This window comes from Patella vulgata, chromosome 1 (assembly GCF_932274485.2).
Source record: "Patella vulgata chromosome 1, xgPatVulg1.2, whole genome shotgun sequence".
Taxonomy (NCBI): Eukaryota; Metazoa; Mollusca; class Gastropoda; family Patellidae; genus Patella; species Patella vulgata.
In genome coordinates, this window is record NC_065879.2 from 66,886,467 (window position 1) to 66,910,182 (window position 23,716).

Sequence of the window (23,716 nt, forward strand, 5' to 3'; positions counted from 1 at the left end):
ACTCAATCAAGCCGGCTATTTCCGGTTACGATTCTAAAAGCGTGTGTTGTTTACAAATTACAATCTATTAAATTTGTTCAAATAATTATATTATTTGAATACAAAAACTATGGATTTGAAGAGAAGAGCTATGGAAGGGGCCATTGTGCCAGCAAAGAGGGCAAAAACTGATTTGGTTCTAAGCTCAAATGGAAATAATCAACTCGTTCAAATGCAAATGGTAATTTTTATTTTATAACAAAATCAAAATGTGAAAACAAGTCCCAAAGCAAACAAAACAGGAAAAAACTGTTTCCAGTTAAATTTTGACAAATATTTATACCCTGCAATGCTAGGTCTCTTTCCAGTGGAAAAGCTGGAGATGACCCATTTATACTGTACCGGCAATCTGATATTTTCTGAACTTGGGTCTTTTTTAGTGTATGAAATTGCACTGGCACCACCTATTTGCTAACACTACTAATATTTAACAGGCATTGCCTGAGTAGAGTGAAGCTGATTATTGTCAAATATACAACCTTCATAATTAATTTTCTCAAGTGATACAAAAAATGTTAAATAATTTAGTTTTTCAAAATTGATTTTTATTTAGATCTCAATTTTAACATTAATTTTGTTTTTAAAAAAAGTGTGAGAATTATTTTCATTGACGTAAAAAATATGTGACATCAGTGATTAGACGCGTCATAGGCGGTGCTTTAGAGCTTCGCTCTATATTATAATTACTAGTACTATTGTGAAAAATTGTCAATCGTGGATGATGGACACATAACTTAAAGTAGCTAAGTATCTAACTCAATATCATGCAAAGTTTTTGTCAATTTAAGTCAACATTGATGTTGTGATCTTACCGGGAAAAGATGGGCTTCTGATATCCAATATTTAAGACAAAATTTTACCATTGGTACTTGAATCGTGTACACCATAATGCGTTTTAGCGGCATTTGTAACAAAGGACTTGAACTTAGTTGACAAATGAGACTAGATATATTCCATAAGTCATGTCAAAAATTGACGCCATATTGGTGTAGACTGGAAAAACCAGACGCTAGAGATTGCCATTCGATTAAGACTTCTGGCATATTTTCGCCGAACATAACTGATTAGAAATTACAGTAAAAACAGAAACATTGAATGTAAATCAGTTTATATACATTCATATTACATTATTATATGTGTTGCAACCCATTTGTGTGAATTTCTAGGTCCCAAATATTAGCGATTTAGCTCCTTTAAGCACATTTTAAGAAAAAGAGGGATCTTTAATTATGATTTTAATTATTATATGCTCTTTTCTACACTACTAAATGGATTTACTCAAAGTGCCCTACATAAATATGCCTACAACTCTGGTAACATGGCTATTTAAATATTAGAAAGAGGTAATAGCTCCTCCCCCTATGTGACGGAAAATCAACAATTATTTATGTAATTGCATAAATCGATTCTAAGCTATGGAAAGTAGTCGAACCTGCAACAGTTTGGTTACAAATTGTAATATAAATGTTGGGCCAAATTTCTCCCATATAATAAATTGATTCATACATGTACTTAATATTTTTATTGTTGTATAATTTCAGGGTCCCCCAAGAACATCTAGCCTGGACGCACCAATAATGTTGTTAACAGGCCATGAGGGGGATATCTTCACTGCTAAATTTGCACCTAGTGGACAGATGTTAGCTTCTGCTGGGTTTGACCGACTCATTTGTAAGTCTACTAGGGTTTCCTAAAATTACATTATTGTTTATGATATTTGTACTAGAAATCTATAAGTGGTGGGTAGCCATCCCAGATTTTTCTCATGAAGCTACTAGTTTTTCGTTCTTATATAAGCTCATCCGCATAAGAACAAAACTAGTAGCTTCATGAGAGAAATCTGGGACGGCTAACCCCCACTTAAATATTTCTAGTTTCACTTTCACTAACTTCGGAGTAACTTTACCTGCTAAAAATTTCATAACTCCGGTCACCTCAAACGAGAAACCGAACCCAGAGTCAAACATCACCAGATAGATTTTACCTCCAGAACAATTACCGAAGTATAATGTGCCAATCAAAATGTGTTGGTTCTGCCATCAGCCATTATACCGGAGTACAAAATACTCTGTAAATTGAACAACAAATTTATACGGGAGTCAGTTGAACAACAAATTTAGCTGATTTGGTTTTCATATAGATTACCATCATCTTTTAGACCAAAAATGTTTGCTGATCTGATGCCTTATAAAAATTTGTAAGCTCAAATCCAAGTGAAAACTATTTTTCCGCACCAAAACCAAAGTAGATTTTTTATTTAACTGATTATAATCCCATTACTGTTCAGTTTGGTAAACTCATTCAAGAAAAATGGTATCTATTATCCTATTTGGAAATATGCCGTACACTCTTCAAAACAAAGAAAAACGCCAATCATATCATTTAGAAGGCTGATATATCTGCAGCAAATTAGACTAATATTATTCCTTTATTGGTGCATTCAACAAGATATCTCCCATCATAATATTTTACATTACCAGACTAGAAATATAGTCTACCTATTTCTCTCTACTTAGAATCAATGCGTGGTTGTCTCGATAGTCTACCACTTGACGTCCTGAGTTAGACGGTCCAAAGATAACAATAATTACATAAGGGAGATAATCCCGATAGAATTTTTGGGATGAAAAATGCTAAAAATTAATAAATAAACTTCTTACCAGGGCCATAACAAGAAGTTGAAAATAAAAACAGCAACCTTGATAACCAGTAAAACTTTTGAATTGAATGTTGAAACATCTATCTCTTTACTGTGACTTGGCAGATTTTCTTAAAATTTGAATACAAACCCATAGTCAAATAATATCAAATGTGCCAATGTCTCTTTAAATTTGATTTTTGTAGATTTTTGGAATGTATATGGAGAATGTGAAAATTATCATGTTATGAAAGGACATGCTGGTGCCATTATGGAATTACAATTTTCTACTGATAGCAGGTAATAATTACATGTGACTATACAAAACTGATAAAGAGTAGGTTCACCTGATAAAAACTTGTAGCTGGTCTCTCTGTTTGCTGCCATATTACATTTTTTACAAGACTCAATGTCAAATAACAAGCCATAATATGAACTTTAAAAAACAAAAATAAGATATACAAACGTCAAAAGCAAATTTGTAACTTCAAGGATATAGTTCATGCTGCTGAATCACAACATCTAGTTAATGCTTGAGACTAACATTCAATTATTTTTAGTGACTAACAATGTAACAATGGCTACATAGTGAGAAGAATTTTGTTCAGATAGCAGTTGTTCTCTAAATTCTAATTGTGAAGGGCTCTTTATGTGCCCTCCCATGTGTGCACGGGTGAATCTCGTTTTTTGTATCCCGCCTTTCGAAGAAAGCAGGGGACTATTAAAATGGGGTTGTCTGTCTGTCACACTTTTTGGGACACAATAACTCTCCTTCTAATTGAGCTAGAATGTTCAAACCTGGTGCAGGTGTTTATTAGGTGAATGCCTTGTTGGAGTTCGAAGATGAGCATCATCTGCTGAGGGTAAGCAGAGATAAGCAATTTGATTTATTGATGCTTTGAGACATGATATCTTTAGTTCTGATTAAGTGAGAGTGATGAAACCTGGTGTATAGTTTTATTACATACCTTGACTAAGTTTGATAATGAGCATTTTCTGCTTAGGCTAAGTAGCAATAAGCAATTTGATTGGTCAAGTCTTTGGAACATGACAGCTCTGCTTTTAATGGAGGTAGAATGTTTAAACTTGATGTAGATGTTTCTCACAAAACTTCAAAACCTTGACTGAGTTTGATCGTGAACATTTTATGCTTAGACTAAGTATAGATAATCAGTTTGATTGATTGCTCAATACTTTTGAAAAGGATAAATGTGCAATTAATCAATATGTGTCATCTATTTTTTTTTTGGGGGGGGGGGGGGGGATTTCGGCAGGGGACATTAGCCTCACTGTTGGTTTGTTTTCATGCAATATGAGAGACTATGCATACTTCCCTTGTCAGCCCTGCATCTGCAGTCCTGTACCTTTGCTAAACCCAAAGGTTTCATTCCACTGCCTAAGATAAGTATTTACCAGTCAAGGAAACACACAACCCCGAATTGAAATGTAGGACTGTTTTAGCTGGACTCTGGGAAGATGATACTCCCTAAATACCGCCTCCTCCAGAAACGCCCCAAATTTTGCAATATTACCATAATCCGGACATATATACTAATTATACACCATAAACAGTGATTTAAGAGAATTTTCTCTTTTAAGTTAAAATCCCCAACATTCCAGAATAAAAGTTGAATATAGAATTTAAGATCATACACAATCCAAAATACTTTTACTTTTATTAAGAAAACCTTTTATAATTGTTTTGCAGTAACCTATTCACAGCATCCACAGATAAAATAGTTGCTGTATGGGATGTGGATGCCGGTGTAAGAATACGAAAGTTGAAAGGTCATCAGACATTTGTTAATACAGTGAGTCCAGCAAGACGAGGTCCACAATTATTATGTAGCGGTAGTGATGACGGCACAGTTAAGGTAAAACTAAATGTTCAGTATATAATTTCTGTTCAAAGTTTGGCACAATGGAAAAACCCATAACAATAAAACATTTTGAAAAATTGGGGTGCACATGTTGATACGTGGTGCATATCTGGACCTGAATATAACATTCAATTATAACAGCTAAATCACCCTAACCAACAAAGAGCTCTTATGTATATGTTTCATAGTAAGAAAATAATAAGTGGATTTGTTATACTGTCGTATAGGAGGGGCCTGCTTCCCTAGTTGATCTGACACTTTATAATTGTATTGTTATATATTACAGTTATGATATGTTATTGTGATATAATTTTATTGTTATGTACATGTATTACTGTTTTGATATAATTACAGTTATGATATAATGTTATTGTGATATAATTTTATTGTTATGTATTACTGTTTTGATATAATTACAGTTATGGGATGCGAGGAAGAAAGGTGTTATACAGACGTTCCAGAATACATATCAGGTTACAGCCACATGTTTTAATGATACTGCAGAACAAATATTTACAGCTGGTATTGACAACGATATAAAGGTAAAATATATCATTAGAAGATAAAAAATATATTCAACCATTGAGAATCTATACTAATTACACTACTATCTGTTAATAAATTAATTTATACGGTCATGAATTTATTACCTAACTCTTTAAAGTATTTATTCAAATCGAGTCCTCTTAGTTCTTGAGTTCTAATTTGAACTTGGCGCGAGGAAGGATATGTTTTTTTTCTCATATCTTTAAAAATTTCTAACCTCATGGATTTCCTGTCAAATCTCCAGCTACATGTACCTACCACTACACAAGAGATTTGTTTGTGAGCAGATAATAAAGGCTAAAATATCCTCCATTTATATGATTTGTTGATTATAAACTTTTTTCTATTAATGTTATTTCTACAGGTCTGGGATCTACGTAAGAATAATATATTGTACAGAATGCGTGGACATCTAGATACACCTACAGGACTCGAACTCAGTCCAGATGGGTCATATTTACTATCTAATTCTATGGATAATACATGTAAGTAAGCATCCTATTTAATTGTTTATTTTTGCCTTGTGTTGCAACAGTGGTTGTATTGTGGAGTGGTTTAATGTACAGTATGTGTTTTAGCTCAGCAGATCTGCCACCATTGCATTGTATTGTATGTACTGGTATTTTTTTAATTACAGTGCGAGTATGGGATGTGAGACCATTTGCCCCACAAGAAAGATGTGTTAAAATATTACAAGGTCATCAACATACATTTGAAAAGGTTTGTATATGGCTTAAAGTGAATTAAACATACATTATGCAAGAGCAAAATCGGATTATTGCAAGTCTTAATTTAGGCTTCAGATGTTATAGAAATTATAAATTAGATCTTTATTTAAACAACAAGCCCAAAATCAACTCGGTAGACCCACGGATGGCTCGGCTACAGCTCGGATTTAAATAGGATTTCACTTATTAATTAATTCAAATATGGCGCATCGTGATGAGAATACGTGAGTTAGATTGAGGCTAAATGATAGAGTGTACTTAGCGAGGCCGCTGTAGAGCGTTTCCGCATGCTATTGAAAACTTTACTTGATAATCGAGATATGTAGGTGGAGTTAACGCCTGTCAATCAAACGATCGGCCAAGGTGAAGGCACATTTCACTACCATTTCTAGTCAAATATTGCAACGATGATAACTTATGTTCAGAATAAAGTAATTTGACAGAAATTTTCAATATATTCTTCTTTCATCATCTACTTTTGAACTGTTATAGCAAGAATGGCGAATTCTCTATAAAATATATCTCCCATAATGTATCTTTAAACTGGTTAATTCGGGATTACAATGATTTCGAACGGCAGAATATTTTGATTTGAAATCTCAGACACGGCAATAGATTGTATCCTCACATTTTGAATGTTTAATTTCTTTGTTTTCGCTTGAAAATATGACAACATTGATAAAAACAAGTTAGGAATTTTGAAATAATTTATTACTACTTGAGGTTAATAACGTTGACTGTTGCATCCTGAAATCTTATTTTTAAATAAAAGAAATATTTCTCATGACAATACAGTGAGTAGACCCCCCCAAAAATCAATTTCTTTGTTTTTTCAGAATTTACTGCACTGTGCCTGGTCACCAGATGGTGCTAAAATAGCAGCCGGATCTGGAGACAGATATGTGTATGTCTGGGATACAACAACACGTAGGGTTTTATATAAATTACCAGGTCATGCTGGGTCTGTAAACGAAGTTGATTTCCATCCATTTGAACCAATCAGTAAGTATACAAAAGTTTAACAGATATTCATGACATTTCCATTAACAACTTGTGTTTCCATTAAAGTACCTCGTTCTCAACCAAATGTAGTCTATGCAAGAATCTAATAAATCATTGGTCTGGGTTATCAAGACTAAACAAGAGTAAATACTGAACAAAATAAAAGCTTAGTCGGGATGGGTGTTGCCACTGACAATTCTAAAGCCAGCTTGGACCTGGTTGACTCTTTCCCCCAGAAATTATGAACCATTTCATTAGGCATTTGAGGTTTCCTTGCACGGACGGAAACACTTGGGTCCTAGCTTTGGTAACTTATGATAAATATGTAAAGTTCCCAAAAGGTGGAGAAGTGGTATCAGGTGCTCTACAAGAGTAACTATACTCTTCCTCAAGCACTAAATATAAAACAGGATTTTTGTCAAGGGGACCTGAGCCATTTAAGTTTTATTGTTTTGACTGTTGATCATATTGGGAGACAGACAACTGCTATCATTTCCTCATTGTTTCAAGTTTTGTTTTTATTTATTTTCAGTTTCATCTTGTTCTAGTGATAAGAAGATATATCTTGGTGAAATCGAGTGATAGAAAGAAAATAAAATATTTATTTTATAATAATATAGACTGAAATAGGATATGACACTGGATAATCTAAACCAGGATGTCAAGTTATGTATGAATGAGTCATGGTACCACTCATCACTAACTTGATAAATGTGACCGCCCCTTGATATGGATATGTCTTTATTTAAAGGTGTTCTCCAGTATTTTGTCAAGTTCATAAAAACTCGTTAAAAATGGGAAGATCAATTAGGAATAATAAAACTTCAACTGATTTTGTAACATCTACTGCAGCAAAGACAAAGTGTTTTAAATGGTTATGTAGTTACATGACTAGCTGTGTTCAAGACATCATTTTGTGTTAATGGTTTCAAATTGAGAATCCTGTCTTTGAAATGATGCATTAAAAGTTTATTAAACTTGAATTTGACATAGTCTATACCAGAAAGTTTACAACTGAAAATATTTTATTCAGATGTATCTAAAAATTTCATTGTTCAAAATATGTAACATAATAGATGCAATTCTCAAGCTTGTCATTCAACCCTAGAGTTGTGCATAAATTTACAAGATTTTGATGAATACTAATTTTACATCATTTCACAGAAACATCAGGAACTGTGCAATGATCAGTTGAATTTAAATTGGTCAGGCCTTAATTGTATATATTTCATTCTTCATTTTCACAAGTCATTTAACATTATTTTGTGGTAATATTTCATGAAATAAACAAACTTTGTAAATAAATTGTTTATTATCAAAATATGAGTAAGTATGGTCCAGTGCTGGTCAAGGACTTATCAACAGAGATTTACTCTTTTATAAAATTTTAATGTAAATCAGGTGGTATCCTTTGTACCATTATTAGTAGCGGATTATGGTGGAAGAGTGAGCATCCGACCCAATTTTTTTTTGATAATCTTCAAACATAAAACTGAAAGAAAACGCTGAATCTCTGTGACAAGGGCCCCCAAGTCTGTCCGTAGATGATATAGATCTTGAGGCAGTCATTAACATTTTTGCAGGTCGGAAAGCTTGATAGAAACTTGTGTGAAATATGTTGTATGTCTATATTGTTTCATAATTAGTCTTTTTGTTTTTTTGTTTCCAAGGAGTGGGTTATTAACCATTGCAATACCACACTCGATTAGAGCCTCCGTTGCCCGATCCCTTAATCTGTCCCTGTCTACGATCAACTTTTACAAATAGTACACAATAACTTAGGATTTTTTTCCTGTATTCACTAATCACTATAACTGATTAGTTAATTATTTAGTACAGTATATTTTGATGTTTATCATAATTATCTTTATGATGGCAAGCAGTTTCAGTCTATGTTGAAGTTATTAAGTCTATCACAATATGGCTATTTACCATGTTTCGAATCCTATTTCTTGTGGTGCTTATCACGGTTTTATTTCTGATGTATGTAGTTAATTATTTATCACAAGAACTTTTGTTGATCTTTATCACAAGAACTTTTGTTGATCTTTATCAGGATTCTTTGTTCTGTTTATTATGACTATCTATAATAGATTGTTTTAAACATTGTTGCGCTGGTTCAAAGTCTGGCTTTAGTTGAACACATTTCTTCATATCTGTAATAGCTTCTTCAAATCTTCCTGAAAAACAGACAAAAATATCCTACAAGTCAGTCATAAATTATTGAACACCTTCATCAATGGTCACCAGCTTGATGTTACCATTTCTATTTTGGGCTACTCCAGGGTTCTTTATCCATTTTGAAACGAACTTGTCAAAAACGGTCACAGTGACACATGCAACACCATCGGTTACTGTGCCCATTGTGATTCAAATAATTGAGAGGCAGGTGACGCCACTCTTTGCCACTTGACTCAATATTAATAACGCTGTATCATAAGGTCTGTCATTGAGTCAACTGACGTGATTTCGATTACATCATAGGACAGTTTGTTCCATTTACAAGGAGTTGTGTACTTGAACACTCGTTCATCAAAACGAGTTCTGGTCATGGGGCAGATTAATTCATATTGAGCTGATGATCTAAACTTTCGGGAAGGTTTGTATGGATGTAGAAGTTTCGCAAGAGAGATAGGGTGGTGAATTGGGATTGTTCAGACAGTTAAAAGTGAACATATTTATTTTGAAGGCTATACAATATTTAAAAAGTAGCAAGTGTTAGTGTGGTTCACGCCTCAAATATTTGCCCTCATTCCGTTACACTCCACTAACCCCTGGGTTCATCCATGGGGAAGACACATATTCAAATTATCTGCCCCTTGATGTTTGTGCTATTTTTATTGACCACTCAAAAAAATAGTTAAATACATAAAAACTGACATAAAAAAAAAACATCTTTCCAATCAAAAAGATGTTTAGGACATCTTTTTGTGTGCATGTCACCTCATAATCAAGTGAACAAGATTTCATATTGTTGGCCGAGATCAACCTGGAACACTATAAGGATATTTGGGTGGGGGGAGGGAATGTGGGGCGTAATCCAAAATGGTGTATATCACGTGATTTCATTGCAGTCACGCAGCAAATTCTTTATAGCGCGCCAGCTTGATATCTGCTTATCGTGTGGTAAAATCCTTATAGTGTGTTGATCTCGGCATATTGTTGTGAACGTAAACAGTGATTAAATGACCAGTTTGTAAACTGTTTTTGATTGCTTCGCAGACTCAAGCTATGATCAAGGGCAAATAATTTGAATACCCTATGGAAATGAAATGAAATTGGTTTTAACGTCCTACTGTTCTGCTCCTGAACTGGGCTAATGAAGACGGGCATAAGCCATACAGTGTGCCTACTCTTATATCGAATTCCAACTGCCAAGGAATCTTTTACGTGCACGCCAATGTATACACGGGACCTCGGTTTTTCGTCCCATCCGCACGACAAGACAGCTGTCCTTGTCAGGCCCTCTGTCCTGCATCACTGACCAGGGGAAACCACGCCGGAAAATCTGGATGAACTTTCTCGTCCAATGCAGGGATCGAACACCCGACCTCCAGGCTAGCGAGCCAGCGTCTTACCCACTTAGCCACCGTAATCCCCAAATACCCCATGGATGAACCCAGGGTATAGTACTAGTAGAGTAAGACGGAATGAAACCACTGAGGATGATAATGTAGAGGATGCATGACAAATGGTAGACAGAATTTACTCCATTTGAACTTACCTAATCTATAATGTATTAATCCTCTATTGTAATAACTGAAATGCATCTTTGGATCAAAGTTCAGGCCCGCCGTATAATCAACTATGGCCTCGTCAAAATCCACTTTCAAATATCGTAAATATCCACGATTATTATATGCTAGTCCCAGTTTGGATCTGGAAATAGAAATGAATGTCACGATTTGAACTATTTTCGGGGTGGTGTCTGCTGTGCTGTTTAGATTTTCGGATGGGATGTAAAACCGAGACCCATCCATGTACACATTGGCGAGCAAGTAAAGAAATCCATTGCCATTTGAATTCAAAGAGGTGTTGTAAGAAATGCAACTGTCTGGGCTAAGTTCTCCTTCTTGAATTGTGGGCATACACATAACCACAGACCCTAAAATTTACCTTATACAATTTTGGTACTAGTATTACATAAAAACTCCCATCCATGTATTTATAAAAAAAATTATTTGGAACACAGCATTCAGCTGTCTTTCTTTTCTTACGAATTTTTGGCTTTTTCTACTACTTGTAAAAAAAATTGGGGAAAGCCTATAAAATATAGTTTAATTAGGTTGTGAATTTGAGTCTGGGTTTCTCTTGTCTTAGTTACAGTCAGTTATGATTTTGTGCTAAAAGCTGACCTTATTTTCAAATTGACATTTTCATCGTCTTGTTTGACCAATGATAATGTCTGCTCTATAAAATCTGAATATTTATCAAAGGCTGCCTTTTCTTGGCCGTGTGATTCTAAATATTCAGCTTCAGAAAATGTTTTTTCATTTTGGTCCTCCATTTTGTAAGTAAAGGACCAAACATACTTCTGTTTCGAGAGAGATTGCAAAGGGGAATAAATCTACTAAGTAGCTTTGAATATCCAGTACCAGAAAACGTGTTCAGGATGTAAAAATGTTCTAATTGAATAAAATAGAGGGTCTATGTTGAAATAAACAATAATAAAGGTCATATCTTTATCTCAAAACATAATCAAAATAGGCGTATAAAAACAATAAGAACGACTTGTTCTACTTTGTGAATGATAACTTTATTAAAATATAATAAAAGTAAATAAAATAAAAACAATGATATGGAAGTCTTTGATTAAATTAATAAATGCAATTAAACGAACCACATGATTTTAATAAACTGTCATATAACAACACAACTTTGTCACCATTAAAAATCATCCATTATTTACAACTATCTAAAAATATTTGATTCCCCTCCAATTTTATTTTTTTAGTCAAATTTTAATGTATTGTAAGTAATGTCCTTGTCTTTTAAGTTAAAAGTTGCTGAAAATTGCATATGGTACATAATATGGGAGTTTCATGTCAAATCTATTTTGACGAATTTGTGTACATGAACATGTTTTTCGTAATTTTCATATTTAACCACATCACATGCAACCTACTCTTAAAAATAATATTGTTTTTTTGTTATAATATTCTTTTTTTTTAAAAAATAATAATTTTTGTTACAATATTCTATCTTAATAATAATGTGGGTTTTTTTTGTTATAATAATAACCTTACCTTCAAAATAATAAATGTTATTTGTTATATTTTGATTCTCATCATAAAAATAATATTTTTAGTTATATTTAATTATTATCTTAAAAATAATTGTATTTAGTTATAATTCTCATCTTAAAATAAAGAATTGTTTGTATTTATTTGATTCATATCTTAATCATTCAATTTATAGTCAAATTAACATTCAAACAGTCAGGAAAGTTTCATATTTTAAATACAAATATTGAGCATAATATTGCATAGGCAATTCATAAAAAAAAATCCAGCAGTGTCTTTATTACAGTAGTCTCTGTTACCAATAGTAACAATATACATTGTACAACTAATGGTAGTGGACCTACAGAGGCTATATATAACTATAGTGCACAATAACCCTGCTAAGAATTGTTGCTCTATAATTTTGAAAAGCAGTTAAGGTTGACGTTAACATATATTTGTTTACCACGATTAGCTGTACATGATTAAACCCACTATATTGGCAAGTGCAGGTAGACTAGGTTATGGTAATTGAACACACGAATCTGGATAGTAATACAGCAATTTGTGACTGGACAAAACTAAACTAACAATCCAGACCATATTCTGTTTTCAACATTAGAAAGCAATTGCACAGAAAATAGGTTTTCTGGGTACAACAAGTTCAGTCCCTGAGAAGAAATTCAAACTAAAAATATAATTATTTATGAGTATTCAAAAATTCAAGATGCCTTGAAGGATATTTCTGTCATTGTACGTACATTACAACAAGGACGGATGCTTGCATATAAAAGGAATAATTGCAGATTAAAAATTGCAGATCAAACATTTATATAAAGAGACAAAAATATGAAACTATTTAAACAATCATTCGAGGTAAAAATATTATTTGTGATGAAAACCATTCATATCGTTAAGCATTCTAAGTAATGAATTGACCATTGGCCATTAATTCAAAATTCCAATTTCCTTTTGTTGTTGCTACATGCAGAGCCCTAACTTTAAGTAATACATACAATTTATAATATAATGAATATTTTCCTTTTGCCATTTTAAATGGAATTCTTATGTTGAGTAAAAAAAAAAAAAAAATCAGTAAAGAAAATATGAACCAGAGCTCGTCAGACTCCTAATATGCCAACCAGTCAAATGGTCAAAAAAGAATTGCAAATAGACAACAGACCAAAGAGGCGATGATCACATAAAATATACAGCCACATTAAATATGGGCAAATAAAAGGACAAGAAATAGAAAGGTAGAAAAGAATTCAATCTTCATGACCTAAAGACATTTAAACATAGAACATTTATTCCAAATATACAAACAGTATAACTCAGAAATAGGGTTGGAAAGAAAGCGGATATGAAAGAATGAGAAAGAAAGAATTAACAAAGAAAGAGAGGAAATAATAAGGATACTTTTAGATTGTAACTGCTATTATCGACAAGTTCACAAAATACATGTAGACCATCTTGGTCATCTCCCCATTTCCATTAGTTACATGTACCCTCAGTAATATTCTACCTATCATCACTATATCACAATTGTAGCCAATCTCAACATTTGATTGGTCTCAGACCGAAATCTGACAAGAGATTGCTATAAAACTGTTGGAATGGTGAAAATAGGCTTGATCATATAATACAAGTTAGGAGAATACTGCCAATCAATGTTTTGTGCTTGATATATTAAACAAATAAGCTTGACTTGTGTAACCAAAGAGATAGAAAATACTATTTTGAATTATTATTGAAACATTGACTACGAAAACTAAAACTACAGAAAAATATATTAAATCTGTTATGAATATTGTTTTTGACATCTGTTCTCTTTGGATTGAAAGACTGGCTAACTTGACGCTTCCATCTTGGTATTTTACCACAAGCACTAAGTTAACAACCAGGAACACATTTCCGACTAGTTGTGTATTGCATAAGGAGATAATTGACTGGAGCTTCTTTTCTTGGGCAGCCCACACCCACCTCCTTAGATCGTTATTGAGATTCAGTCTATCATACTGTTGACAGGGTTATCTCTTTTTTTATCGCTATAATGCACATAACCTTTTCAGACTTTTTTTGCATTTCTTTGATCCAACGATTTCTGTCTTTGGTTTTTTGGCTGCCACAGGAATGCAAGGTCGAGCTCCGTGATATTCACCAAAACACTTAGCACAATAGTCAAAATCACATCCGCTACGAAAACAAGTCCCACGATCATAACCTGGTAAAACCCTGGAAGCACCAAAACATTTTGGGCAGTGTTTTAACATTTCTCCTTCCCGAAGGGAATCGGCAGCCTGAAAAGATAAATTCAAATTTTTGATAACTTTGAAGTCCAACTAAGTTAGTACCGGTAAGACATGAATTTGATTGCACATTGTATAAAGTTGATTCTAGACTAGGCATGTACATGTAACAATATATTGTTACATTGCACTACGTTACACTGTAACAATAAGCTTGTACCATTTCATATTGCAGTATGTTGCACTGTGGCAGTAAGCATATGTATGCAATGCATACCATTTTATATTACACTGTAACAGTAAGCTTATGTATGCATACTAAGGGTGTGACGATTAGTCGGTTTAGTCGGAGTCGGTTCGGTTTTACCTACAAACCGGTTCAAGTTTCGGGAAATCGATAGTCGTCTAAAAAATACAGCATGATATAAACCAGTCGCCCGAATATTATAACATGTTTTTTTTTTAAAAAAGATACATGTATTAACGATCGACAATTATGGGGGCGAATAAGCAATAAGCTACATCATTGATAAATTGTCGACAATAATAATAACGAGACAGTATATACTATATTCCGTATATTGCATACCTAATGAAGTTATTTTAAGAATACGTTATTTGATTGGTCGGTCGCTAAGGTCAATGGTTGAAGTGCCCAATCAGAAACAAGCAATCCTCCAGGTTAGGTCAATAGGCATGCGCACTGAGCTGAGGCCCAGATACGCTTTCTCGTCGGTTTATCACTAATATTATTGATCAATACATCATTGTTTGAAGTTTTTTATATGTTGTATTTATTACTTTTATTAAAAAGGTTAAACAGGAGATTTGAACAAACTACATAGTAATAGTACAAACAAAACCAAATTTTTAATGTACTGGACACATAAAACATAGAACTGTATGTATGTCGCCATTACAGTTTAAGCTCGTATATAAAGTCCAGTATATTAGCGTGTATTGTAGACTATGGAAGACTAATATTTTTCAGTTAGTTTTCATTACCGACTAAACCGAATCGGTTCGGTTTTTTAGCCGCCGACTAACCGGTTCAAGTTTTGTTTAGTTGTCACACCCTTAATGCATACCATTTTATATTACACTGTAACAGTAAGCTTATACCATTTTATATTGCAGTACACTACACTGTAACAATACGCTTATACCATTTTAAATTGCAGTATGTTAAATTGTAACAATAAGCTTGTACCATTTTATATTGTAGTACGTTACACTGTAACAGTAAGCATATACCATTATATATTGCAATATGTTACACACCATTATTAGCAATACGTTACACTGTAAAGTGCATTAAAAAAAAAAACTTCATTACATTTATTGCTATAACTATAACCTTATATTGTTAGATGTTGCAAAGCATTGCACAGCAAGTAGAAATATTGCAATACGGTTTTCAACTGCAATACCCAATACCCAGCCCTTGAATCAACACGCAGGCAGAAGTCATTATGACAAGTCGTTCTTTATCTTGCAAAGAAAAATAATTTCACAAAAGCCACTATCTGATGCTGCATGTTTATAATGATCCCATATTTAATAATACTGATAATTCTGGTAGGTCATGCATTTTTTAGTACTATCATGTTCATTGATCTCAATTGAATTCAATTTAAACTTTGACCTTACCAATGCGAATACTTCTGTGGATGACAAATTAGAATAGGGTGTAGAATTTCGTGGAACTGGAAGACATCTTTGATTACTAAAATCACTTGGAGTTCTGGATGGATCAACCAATAAAAGGGACTTTGAAAAATTAAAAGAATTTTCCTGAAAAAAAAAATAGATATTGATTATTATTACATTAGTTCATCTGTGACAGGAAAAAGGGAGTGTCAAATGATTTGAACAAAAAAATGAATTCATTAGTAGTTCTGGTGATACAGAAAAATAGACTATATTTTGCATTTGATTTCTAATTATATTGTGATGTCACATAATTAAGAGCAAACTTTTGATTCAAAAGCTGAACTGAATGTATGGAAAAGATGAAACTAACATTATACTGTACATGCACTGCAAATTAGTTCTAAAATCGGAATGGTGTATTGTTGCTGTGAATAAAACATGGGAGGTTTTGACCATGCTTTGTCATGTATCATGTTTTTATCTATTTCCCACCCTTTAAACAAATCAAATAATTTGAAAGGCAAATATGAAATGTAAGTTTGTACAAAGTTAAATGTACGTACCTTATCCTTGAGTATTGCATCATTTCTCAGACGATTTTTTTTCAGGTAAGTTTTACGTCGAGATATTGATCTTGGATCAGATTCTACCACATTCTTCCATTTCCGACTTACTTCACACATACTGAAAAAACAAATTATATGTTGTTATTAAAGACATAACCAGCCAGATCGTTGTACTATTTTACATAAAGACTGTCCCTGTGTTGTTATGACTTACGATTCAGTCCAACTTCTAAGCATCAAAAGATCTTCAGACTGAATGGGCTGGCTTGCAAATGTATCCAACATGAAAATGACAGCAGAATTATTATTGTATACCGGTACACAGATGGTGGGGTTAAATAAAAAAAAATTCAAAGTACTATTAATGTACATACATGTACTGCTTGTCGTTATAAGCCTGGGAATAAAACCATGACAGTTGACTTGATCACAGATCATACGATCTACAGTTACAAGTCAGACCACCATATTACCCTATAAATCCTGCTAAAAAAACAGTAATCTTAGTCTTACTGTTAGCCTAACATAAATTCTAAATCTTCAAACAAGCTGAAGTGATAAGAAACAAAATTTCTACACACCTGCACAAGTCTTTTGGTTTTAAATAATTTAAAATGGTAGATAAACATGAAACATTTCTTCGGTGGAGTTCAAAAATTATGTCTACTTTTTCTAGTCCCATTTTACGTCCAATTAATCGGTCAAGCACAGGGGGAGAAAATGCTTTGAGAACTTTTTTAAATTTCTCAGCAAGTTCAGAATTCACTGGACTAGAATTAGGGTCACTCTCACAATCAGTGTCAAAGGTCAAATTGCGACATGGCAGATTGTTAAAGTCGCGATTATTAATCTTTTGATACACATCTTCTTCCTCTGCAATTTCCCAGTCGCAAAAATTGTCTACTTTAGTCTGTTGTCGTTCTTTTAGGATTGGACTGTAGAAAAGTCTACCCGTAGAAATGTTTGATTGGAAACTTGAGTCTGGTGTGTAGCTGTAACTACTAGAGGTTGTCTTTGTTAGGAAGCAAGAATCGGCTGTTGTATCTTCAAAACCACTATCATGTTCAGAGAGAACACTGCAACATAAACTTTTTACAACAGAAGGGGTACTTGTGCTAACTGTTCTTTGTTTTTCAACTCCTGCTGCGAAGGCTTGAGCAGTTTCAGGATCCACATATTCTGTGTGGTTGGCCATATTGTTTTTTATTTCATGGGATTAACTTCCAACCTGAAAAATTTAAAAAAAAAAAAATAACACCAAATTGTTGACTTTGGAAATACAAAATAACAATTTAGTTGAATTTAAAAGCCTCGCAACGTTGAGCCCAAATCAGAGTTTTACGCTCACTCGCCTGAAAAATCACATATATACGAGTTATCTTAGATGGGGTTTAACGTCCACTAGACACAAACTAGGTCATTTCGGGACTATAACATTAACATCATGGTTCAATTTTATTCAATAACTTGCTTCAATCGCGCGTATGGGCCTTTAGCACTGAGAGGAAACCGAAGAAAACCCACAAGGTTGGATAGACTAGCCTACCCTACTCCTTGTCACATACAACCAAGGAATCAAAACCACGCCAGTTGACTCAATCAATGTGAATGACAGACCTTATGACACACGGCCCACACTGTGCTAACCATTCATCATGATTCGGCCATAAGTCTAAATGGACAGTGATCCCATACATACATGTAGCCATAATTAATTTTTTACCATTTAGACTAGAGGAATGAAACAATAATTTATGTTTGTAATATGTAAGTAAGACTGTCGATAATACTGAGCTAAAGCTTTATTTAGATCTATGCCCTTTAAAAAAGTTTTATTAGATCTAGATCTAGGCTAGGTTTAAAAATATGGTGTCAAAAACCAGGCTAATGACAATGAAAATGAATGAGTCAGAGTAATGTAAATGTTCCCACATCTTTCACACATTGACATTCCTCATCTGCTGACTGAAAAAGTCTCAACTATGATAAAAAGAATATACCTCTAAAACTTCAGGCCCCATCGCTTCACAACAAATCAGATGAGCCGGGATGGCTTCCCCATTTTATCATGATGTACTCTGTTGTTTTAATAGCGGTTTGGGCTTGTCGCGTTTCGTTGCAAGCTCAAGTCAAGCGGGAATGGCCGCTCAAAATTTGATCAGGAGATAAATCGACAAATCCGTTCCCGATTCCTTCCAAATTCGATCTAGATATAGAACAGAGTTATACCTACCAATAAACGTTGAAAATTTGTCACTAAAAAAATAAAAACATAGAGTTTGATAAAATTTTGTTGTCGTCTTCTGATTCAAAAAAAAGCACCTTTCAAATCGTTCGCCAATGTTAAATCGACCAATCAGCGTACTTGTTATGAATTTTATTGCTCTCGCGAGATTTTACCGCCGCTCGCGTGATCTACAGGTAAACTTCCGGTACATGTGCTTGATAGACACTAACAATAATATCATGCGCTACCGAGAATATTTTGAAATATCTATATGTTAAATAATTCAAAATACTACATAAATTTCATAACATGTAAGCTTCCTTTACAAGAATCTATTCAACAAAGAAGCAAAGCCAAAATTGTGTTCATAGAGATATGAAATCTGAAGATCTTGCTGATTGCTCACAATCACTTTTTGTTTTAATTCAATTGTTTACTTTATTAAATTTAATTAGTTGTAATTGTAATATATCAATATCCATAATTTTTCAGCTGTATGTAGACCCTTTGTTCCTTTTAGCTGGTCTGTGTAGTCTTGAAAAGTTTCTTCAAAGGTCAATTTAGGAGTCTTAGCTAGTATAGTTTAGGTTATTTTTCAACAGCATAGTGGTGGATTACTACATGACATTTCGGTCCTGTGACATTTTGAACTTACAACTTTTCAGACTCAAAAGAATATGGGCTCATTGTTTCGGACTCAGGCAGGTGACGATTTGGACCCGGGGAAATAATGGAAAGGAAAGGTTGAACACAATTGTCAAATCAATTTATTATAATTACCCCAAAATGATTTTATAAAAATAACATGCAGGTAAAATTTACCGTTTGCCATCAAGTAGAGCATGTGGACCATGCACTGTACAGACCTCTTAAGGAAGGCAATATTTCTAATGTTGAAGGTTTACGAAAATAATGTTGTTTTATTTATTTGTATCTGTACTATGTTTGTATATTTGATATTAAAAAAAGGTAGCTGATGAATTTATTAGAAAATATTAAATGAAACGTGTGGTTATTAAAACGCTCTAGCAAACAAAAAACCATAAGTTACACTTGCGATTCTTTGATAATCATCATTAATTTGTCGTAAAAGTAATATATTTTTGTAAAAAGAGTAATATCCTAATGAACTTATTTCAAAATGACCTACACAAAAACGAAAGTAAATATTGACATGCACTGTTTTTACAAGTTCCTAGAAATTTTTAACGATAGTCCGTAAGCTGCACGTTGAAATGCATTTCTTGATAAGCTTGCCATAGAAGGCAGTACTAATTGGTAAATTAGTGCATACAAAGAAAGGTCTTTTCGGGAAACATTAGAAATGGCAACGATCAAAGCGGAATAATTAAAGCTGATTAACAGATAATCTTGATTTTTTTTGTATAGTACCGTTCTTTGGTGGATAAGGAAAAACCTGAGTTGTCAATCATCGATAATGGCAGTGTGTTTATTCCGTTTCATGTAAAAAAGACATTTAGACTTTCACAATTATAAAAACATTAGCAGTGATCAGCCAATCAAGCTTATTCACTGTTTGATAAAAGAAAAACAACTATCAGCCTCACATAAAATGAAAAAAACCACAGATATTTTCAACAGTATTTTATCTATTCATCCGAGTCCGAAACATCTCCAGCGCAAATCCGAAACGCTGTCAAGTAAGTCTGAACTGTTGTCAATCAGAGTCCTAAAGGTCATTTGTGATGAGTCCGAAAGGTCGCGGGGCCGAAATGTTGTGATATCTAGAGGTGAACTATATTTCATTTATTGAAACTTTGACATTGTTCTATTCAATTCTGGTCACTAAAAATAAATCTGATGTGTTTGTTTTTAGCTACGATTCATGCTCTGTTATATCACTTCGTTTGGAGTTTTGTCATTTGTAGGTCACACTCACAGGACAATTGAATTTGATATTTTGGGATTCTGAAATGTTGAAATTGATAAGACATTAGTCTTGAGAGATGTACAGCTCTGAAGGATGCACAATGTCACAACATTTTTAATTCATCTTACCTTTTAAATACTGAACAGAATTGATCTATTTTTGTATTGATATTCCTTTCAGAATTATACTTTCACAATATTATAGTTTTGCAAGGGATTAATAATCCCCCAAATGACGTTCAGAGAATATAATGAAACTTTCTATGTAAAGATTTCAAAATTATTCAAATAAGGTCTAGAACATTATGGCATTAATTCCTATCAGCACTTGTGACTAATAAAACACATTAAATAATGACAGACTTATCTAATGTCTAATGTGTTTTATTAGTCACAAGTGCTGATGAGCCATAATGTTCTAGCCCTTATTTGAATAATTTGTTATAAAAGACATAAGTGTAATATATGTTATTAATTGATGAACTGAAAAATTTAGATACATGTAACCACTGAAAAACGCATTGTAAGTAGTATTATAAATATAAATCCTGCTTCAGCGACCAGTTACATTACATTAGAGAGTTCTTTATACTGAATGAGTTGGAATCCTAGAATATAAATCTAATACAGTCCTTTAAATTACGGAAGTATACATGAGTAGCCTATGATACTGAGATGGTGGTAAAGTGGGATTTCACTGTATTTTATGAGTATCACAAGGAATAAACTTACCACTAAATAAAACTAGGAGATAAGGTTAAATTATCAATTCTATCACACTCAAAACTTTGATAATTCAGATTGTGGTGAAGCACAAATCAGAAGACGATGGATCAAGGTAAAGATGCAAGTGGTCCAGCTAAATCACAGACGATGATTTATATTTGTGGAGGTAAAAATATAAGTATATATTTATGTTAATACTTTCCCTAATTTATATTATGGCTATTTTGAGGCCTGTTATCTGTCCATTTTCTGAATCTTAAAATGTTTGTAGTTTTTGAGAAATTTCACACTTGAAAATAATGAAGCTTTAATATTGCCTACTGTGGGGCGCTGATGTTAAAGTATATTGTTCAGTATACCAGGGAAATTCGAGTACTTGAAAATTTATCTATATGAATTAATCTATACATATGGTCTTCATTATGTGTGAAATGTGTCAGAAATCGGCTTCATGCGAACCATGGCCAACTTGAGTAAACACTAATGAATGTATTTTTATTACAGAATGCCATCAAGAGAATGAAGTTAAGGCCCGGGATCCCATCCGTTGTAGAGAATGTGGATATAGAATCATGTATAAAAAGAGAACAAAAAGATGTATCCTTCTGAAAAAAATTAAATCCAAATCTTATCATTTGAGATCAAAACTTTAGCGAGAAACAGCAGAAAAACTTTATTTTTTTCATGTCAAAATCAAAAAATATAAAATAATGATAAAAGTACAAAACAATTGAATTATGGTATGTCATGAATAAACTGCTTCTTGAGAATAACCCACGAAAACCCAATGGAAGTGGTTTAATTTTAGTGGGGTCCTCCAGTGGCAGATTTGGTTATTTCCTCAGGTTTCCCATTGTCAGTGGTGCAGGACAGATGGCCTGGCAAGGAACAGTATCTACTTGATCAGATGACTAAAAATAAAGCCCAAGATCCCATTTGGCATGCACATAAAACAACCCTTGGGAGTCGGAATTTGATGATGATAGGGGAAATGCTGCTGTTCGAGCATAAGGTTTTTTTTTTATTAAAGCACTGTATGTTGTTTGCCTGTCGACATTACCCAGTTGTTAGAACGTTAAACCCCATTTCATTTACTGTATATTGCAAAGCAATGTGAGTAAAAAAAGACCACAGGAAATAGAAAGCTATTTAGTGGGGCGATTTTTAATTTTTCAAATTTAGTTGTCAATTTATTTTCTTTAACTTGATATTAGTGATTGTATTTGATGCTAGATGAAGATTGTATTGTTCTACCGAAGATTATAGAGAGACAAGGGAGCGGATTTTATAAATATTGTATAGACACATTCAATGACCTCATTATCATTATGTAAATAATCACAAAATAATAAAATTATGATATTGATATCTTTCTTTTTTTAAAAAAAAAATACAAAATATATGCACAGTTAAATCACTGACTGGCATAGGCTAGAAGACATGATCAAGTAAATTACATTTTAGAATGTTGATCTGTAAGAACACCTGGTATCACTTGCGATGTGTCAGCAATATACGTAATTTACCAATAGTACATTATTTAGTGTTGAAAATCGAATTGAGATTTTGGATCCGAATACCTTTGTTTACTATACGATTATTTGAAATGTAAAATTCTTGAACAAAATGACTCAAAAAGTCTATATTATACTCATAATTGTATCCTGTAAAGATGAAAGAATATTTTTTTTTATTTACTTCTTTTGTGCATTAATAATTTTAAGATACATTCTCACAGAAGTATTTATAGTGTAGTTATTTCCAATAATTTGGTATAATGGAAAGTAGAGACACCCAATCTCACTAGAAAAATACTGGATTCCCTGAAAAACACCCATTACTTTATTAACATCGATCTTTGGGCTCAAAATGGTGGGCGACATCGTCTCCAAAACCATGGATGAATTCTCCCCCACAAAGCCCTGATCAATTTTAGATGTCACCATCATACCGCTGTTCATTTTATTCAGGTGCAAAGTTATCCTCCGAGATATGGAATTATCAATTTAACAAGCGATTCCAAGGTGAAGAAACAGAAGCGAGGTTGGAAGGGAAGAGTGAAATTTAGATCGGTTGTAAAAAATACATAGATGCGCATTTCTACAGATTTATTTCAGAAGTTTGCCAAAACTATTTAAAAACACTGACAGATATAAAACCCCAAAAATATTCAAAATACAGTGAAGAAATGTAATCTTTTTGTCTCCATGAGAACCTCAATCTAATTGCAAAAATAGTAGCCAATCATAATAAGCGATTTACCGGTTCATTCAGAATGGTGGGGATATGATTTAGTATTATAACCTATCAAAGAGAGGCTTGTTTTTGTTCATTATTTCATTTAACTTGA

At 33.2% G+C, this 23,716-nt stretch overlaps 3 protein-coding genes and 1 long non-coding RNA gene across 4 annotated transcripts; 2 read left to right on the forward strand and 2 right to left on the reverse strand.

Annotated features, from left to right (window-relative positions):
• The first annotated feature begins 13 nt into the window (after positions 1–13).
• Positions 14–8,138, forward strand: LOC126808688 (U5 small nuclear ribonucleoprotein 40 kDa protein). Its single transcript, XM_050533605.2, has 9 exons — positions 14–220; positions 1,581–1,710; positions 2,884–2,977; positions 4,386–4,551; positions 4,977–5,099; positions 5,468–5,588; positions 5,741–5,823; positions 6,668–6,833; positions 7,366–8,138. Exons 1-9 carry the CDS (start codon positions 110–112, stop codon positions 7,413–7,415), a joined length of 1,044 nt encoding a protein of 347 aa, XP_050389562.1. The 5' UTR covers positions 14–109; the 3' UTR covers positions 7,416–8,138.
• LOC126808690 (tetratricopeptide repeat protein 32) lies at positions 6,526–11,391 on the reverse strand. Its single transcript, XM_050533608.2, has 3 exons — positions 11,189–11,391; positions 10,558–10,712; positions 6,526–9,013 (listed from the first exon to the last, which is right to left on the reverse strand). Exons 1-3 carry the CDS (start codon positions 11,338–11,340, stop codon positions 8,886–8,888), a joined length of 435 nt encoding a protein of 144 aa, XP_050389565.1. The 5' UTR covers positions 11,341–11,391; the 3' UTR covers positions 6,526–8,885.
• A 182-nt stretch (positions 11,392–11,573) lies between these two features.
• LOC126808687 (F-box only protein 43) lies at positions 11,574–18,872 on the reverse strand. Its single transcript, XM_050533603.2, has 5 exons — positions 18,757–18,872; positions 17,105–17,751; positions 16,521–16,641; positions 15,955–16,098; positions 11,574–14,355 (listed from the first exon to the last, which is right to left on the reverse strand). Exons 2-5 carry the CDS (start codon positions 17,716–17,718, stop codon positions 14,104–14,106), a joined length of 1,131 nt encoding a protein of 376 aa, XP_050389560.2. The 5' UTR covers positions 17,719–17,751; positions 18,757–18,872; the 3' UTR covers positions 11,574–14,103.
• A 72-nt stretch (positions 18,873–18,944) lies between these two features.
• Positions 18,945–22,732, forward strand: LOC126808691 (uncharacterized). The gene is made up of 4 exons (XR_007674726.2): positions 18,945–19,061; positions 21,441–21,532; positions 21,871–21,963; positions 22,581–22,732. It is a non-coding gene; the product is annotated as an uncharacterized LOC126808691 (long non-coding RNA).
• Positions 22,733–23,716: the final 984 nt, after the last annotated feature.

What these genes read in the sequence shown, in the direction of transcription:
- LOC126808688 (XM_050533605.2), top strand. Translation starts at nt 110, where the DNA reads ATGGATTTGAAGAGAAGAGCTATGGAAGGGGCCATTGTGCCAGCAAAG. An exon ending in GTGATGACGGCACAGTTAAG is followed by an intron (nt 4,552 to 4,976) that starts GTAAAACTAAAT and finishes ATATAATTACAG; the next exon opens with TTATGGGATGCGAGGAAGAA. An exon ending in TAATTCTATGGATAATACAT is followed by an intron (nt 5,589 to 5,740) that starts GTAAGTAAGCAT and finishes TTTTAATTACAG; the next exon opens with TGCGAGTATGGGATGTGAGA.
- LOC126808690 (XM_050533608.2), bottom strand. Translation starts at nt 11,340, where the DNA reads ATGGAGGACCAAAATGAAAAAACATTTTCTGAAGCTGAATATTTAGAA. An exon ending in AATGTCAATTTGAAAATAAG is followed by an intron (nt 10,713 to 11,188) that starts GTCAGCTTTTAG and finishes TTCTATTTCCAG; the next exon opens with ATCCAAACTGGGACTAGCAT. An exon ending in ATTAATACATTATAGATTAG is followed by an intron (nt 9,014 to 10,557) that starts GTAAGTTCAAAT and finishes TCTGTTTTTCAG; the next exon opens with GAAGATTTGAAGAAGCTATT.
- LOC126808687 (XM_050533603.2), bottom strand. Translation starts at nt 17,718, where the DNA reads ATGGCCAACCACACAGAATATGTGGATCCTGAAACTGCTCAAGCCTTC. An exon ending in AAACCAAAAGACTTGTGCAG is followed by an intron (nt 16,642 to 17,104) that starts GTGTGTAGAAAT and finishes TTGTTTTTTCAG; the next exon opens with TATGTGTGAAGTAAGTCGGA. An exon ending in ATGCAATACTCAAGGATAAG is followed by an intron (nt 16,099 to 16,520) that starts GTACGTACATTT and finishes TTTTTTTTTCAG; the next exon opens with GAAAATTCTTTTAATTTTTC.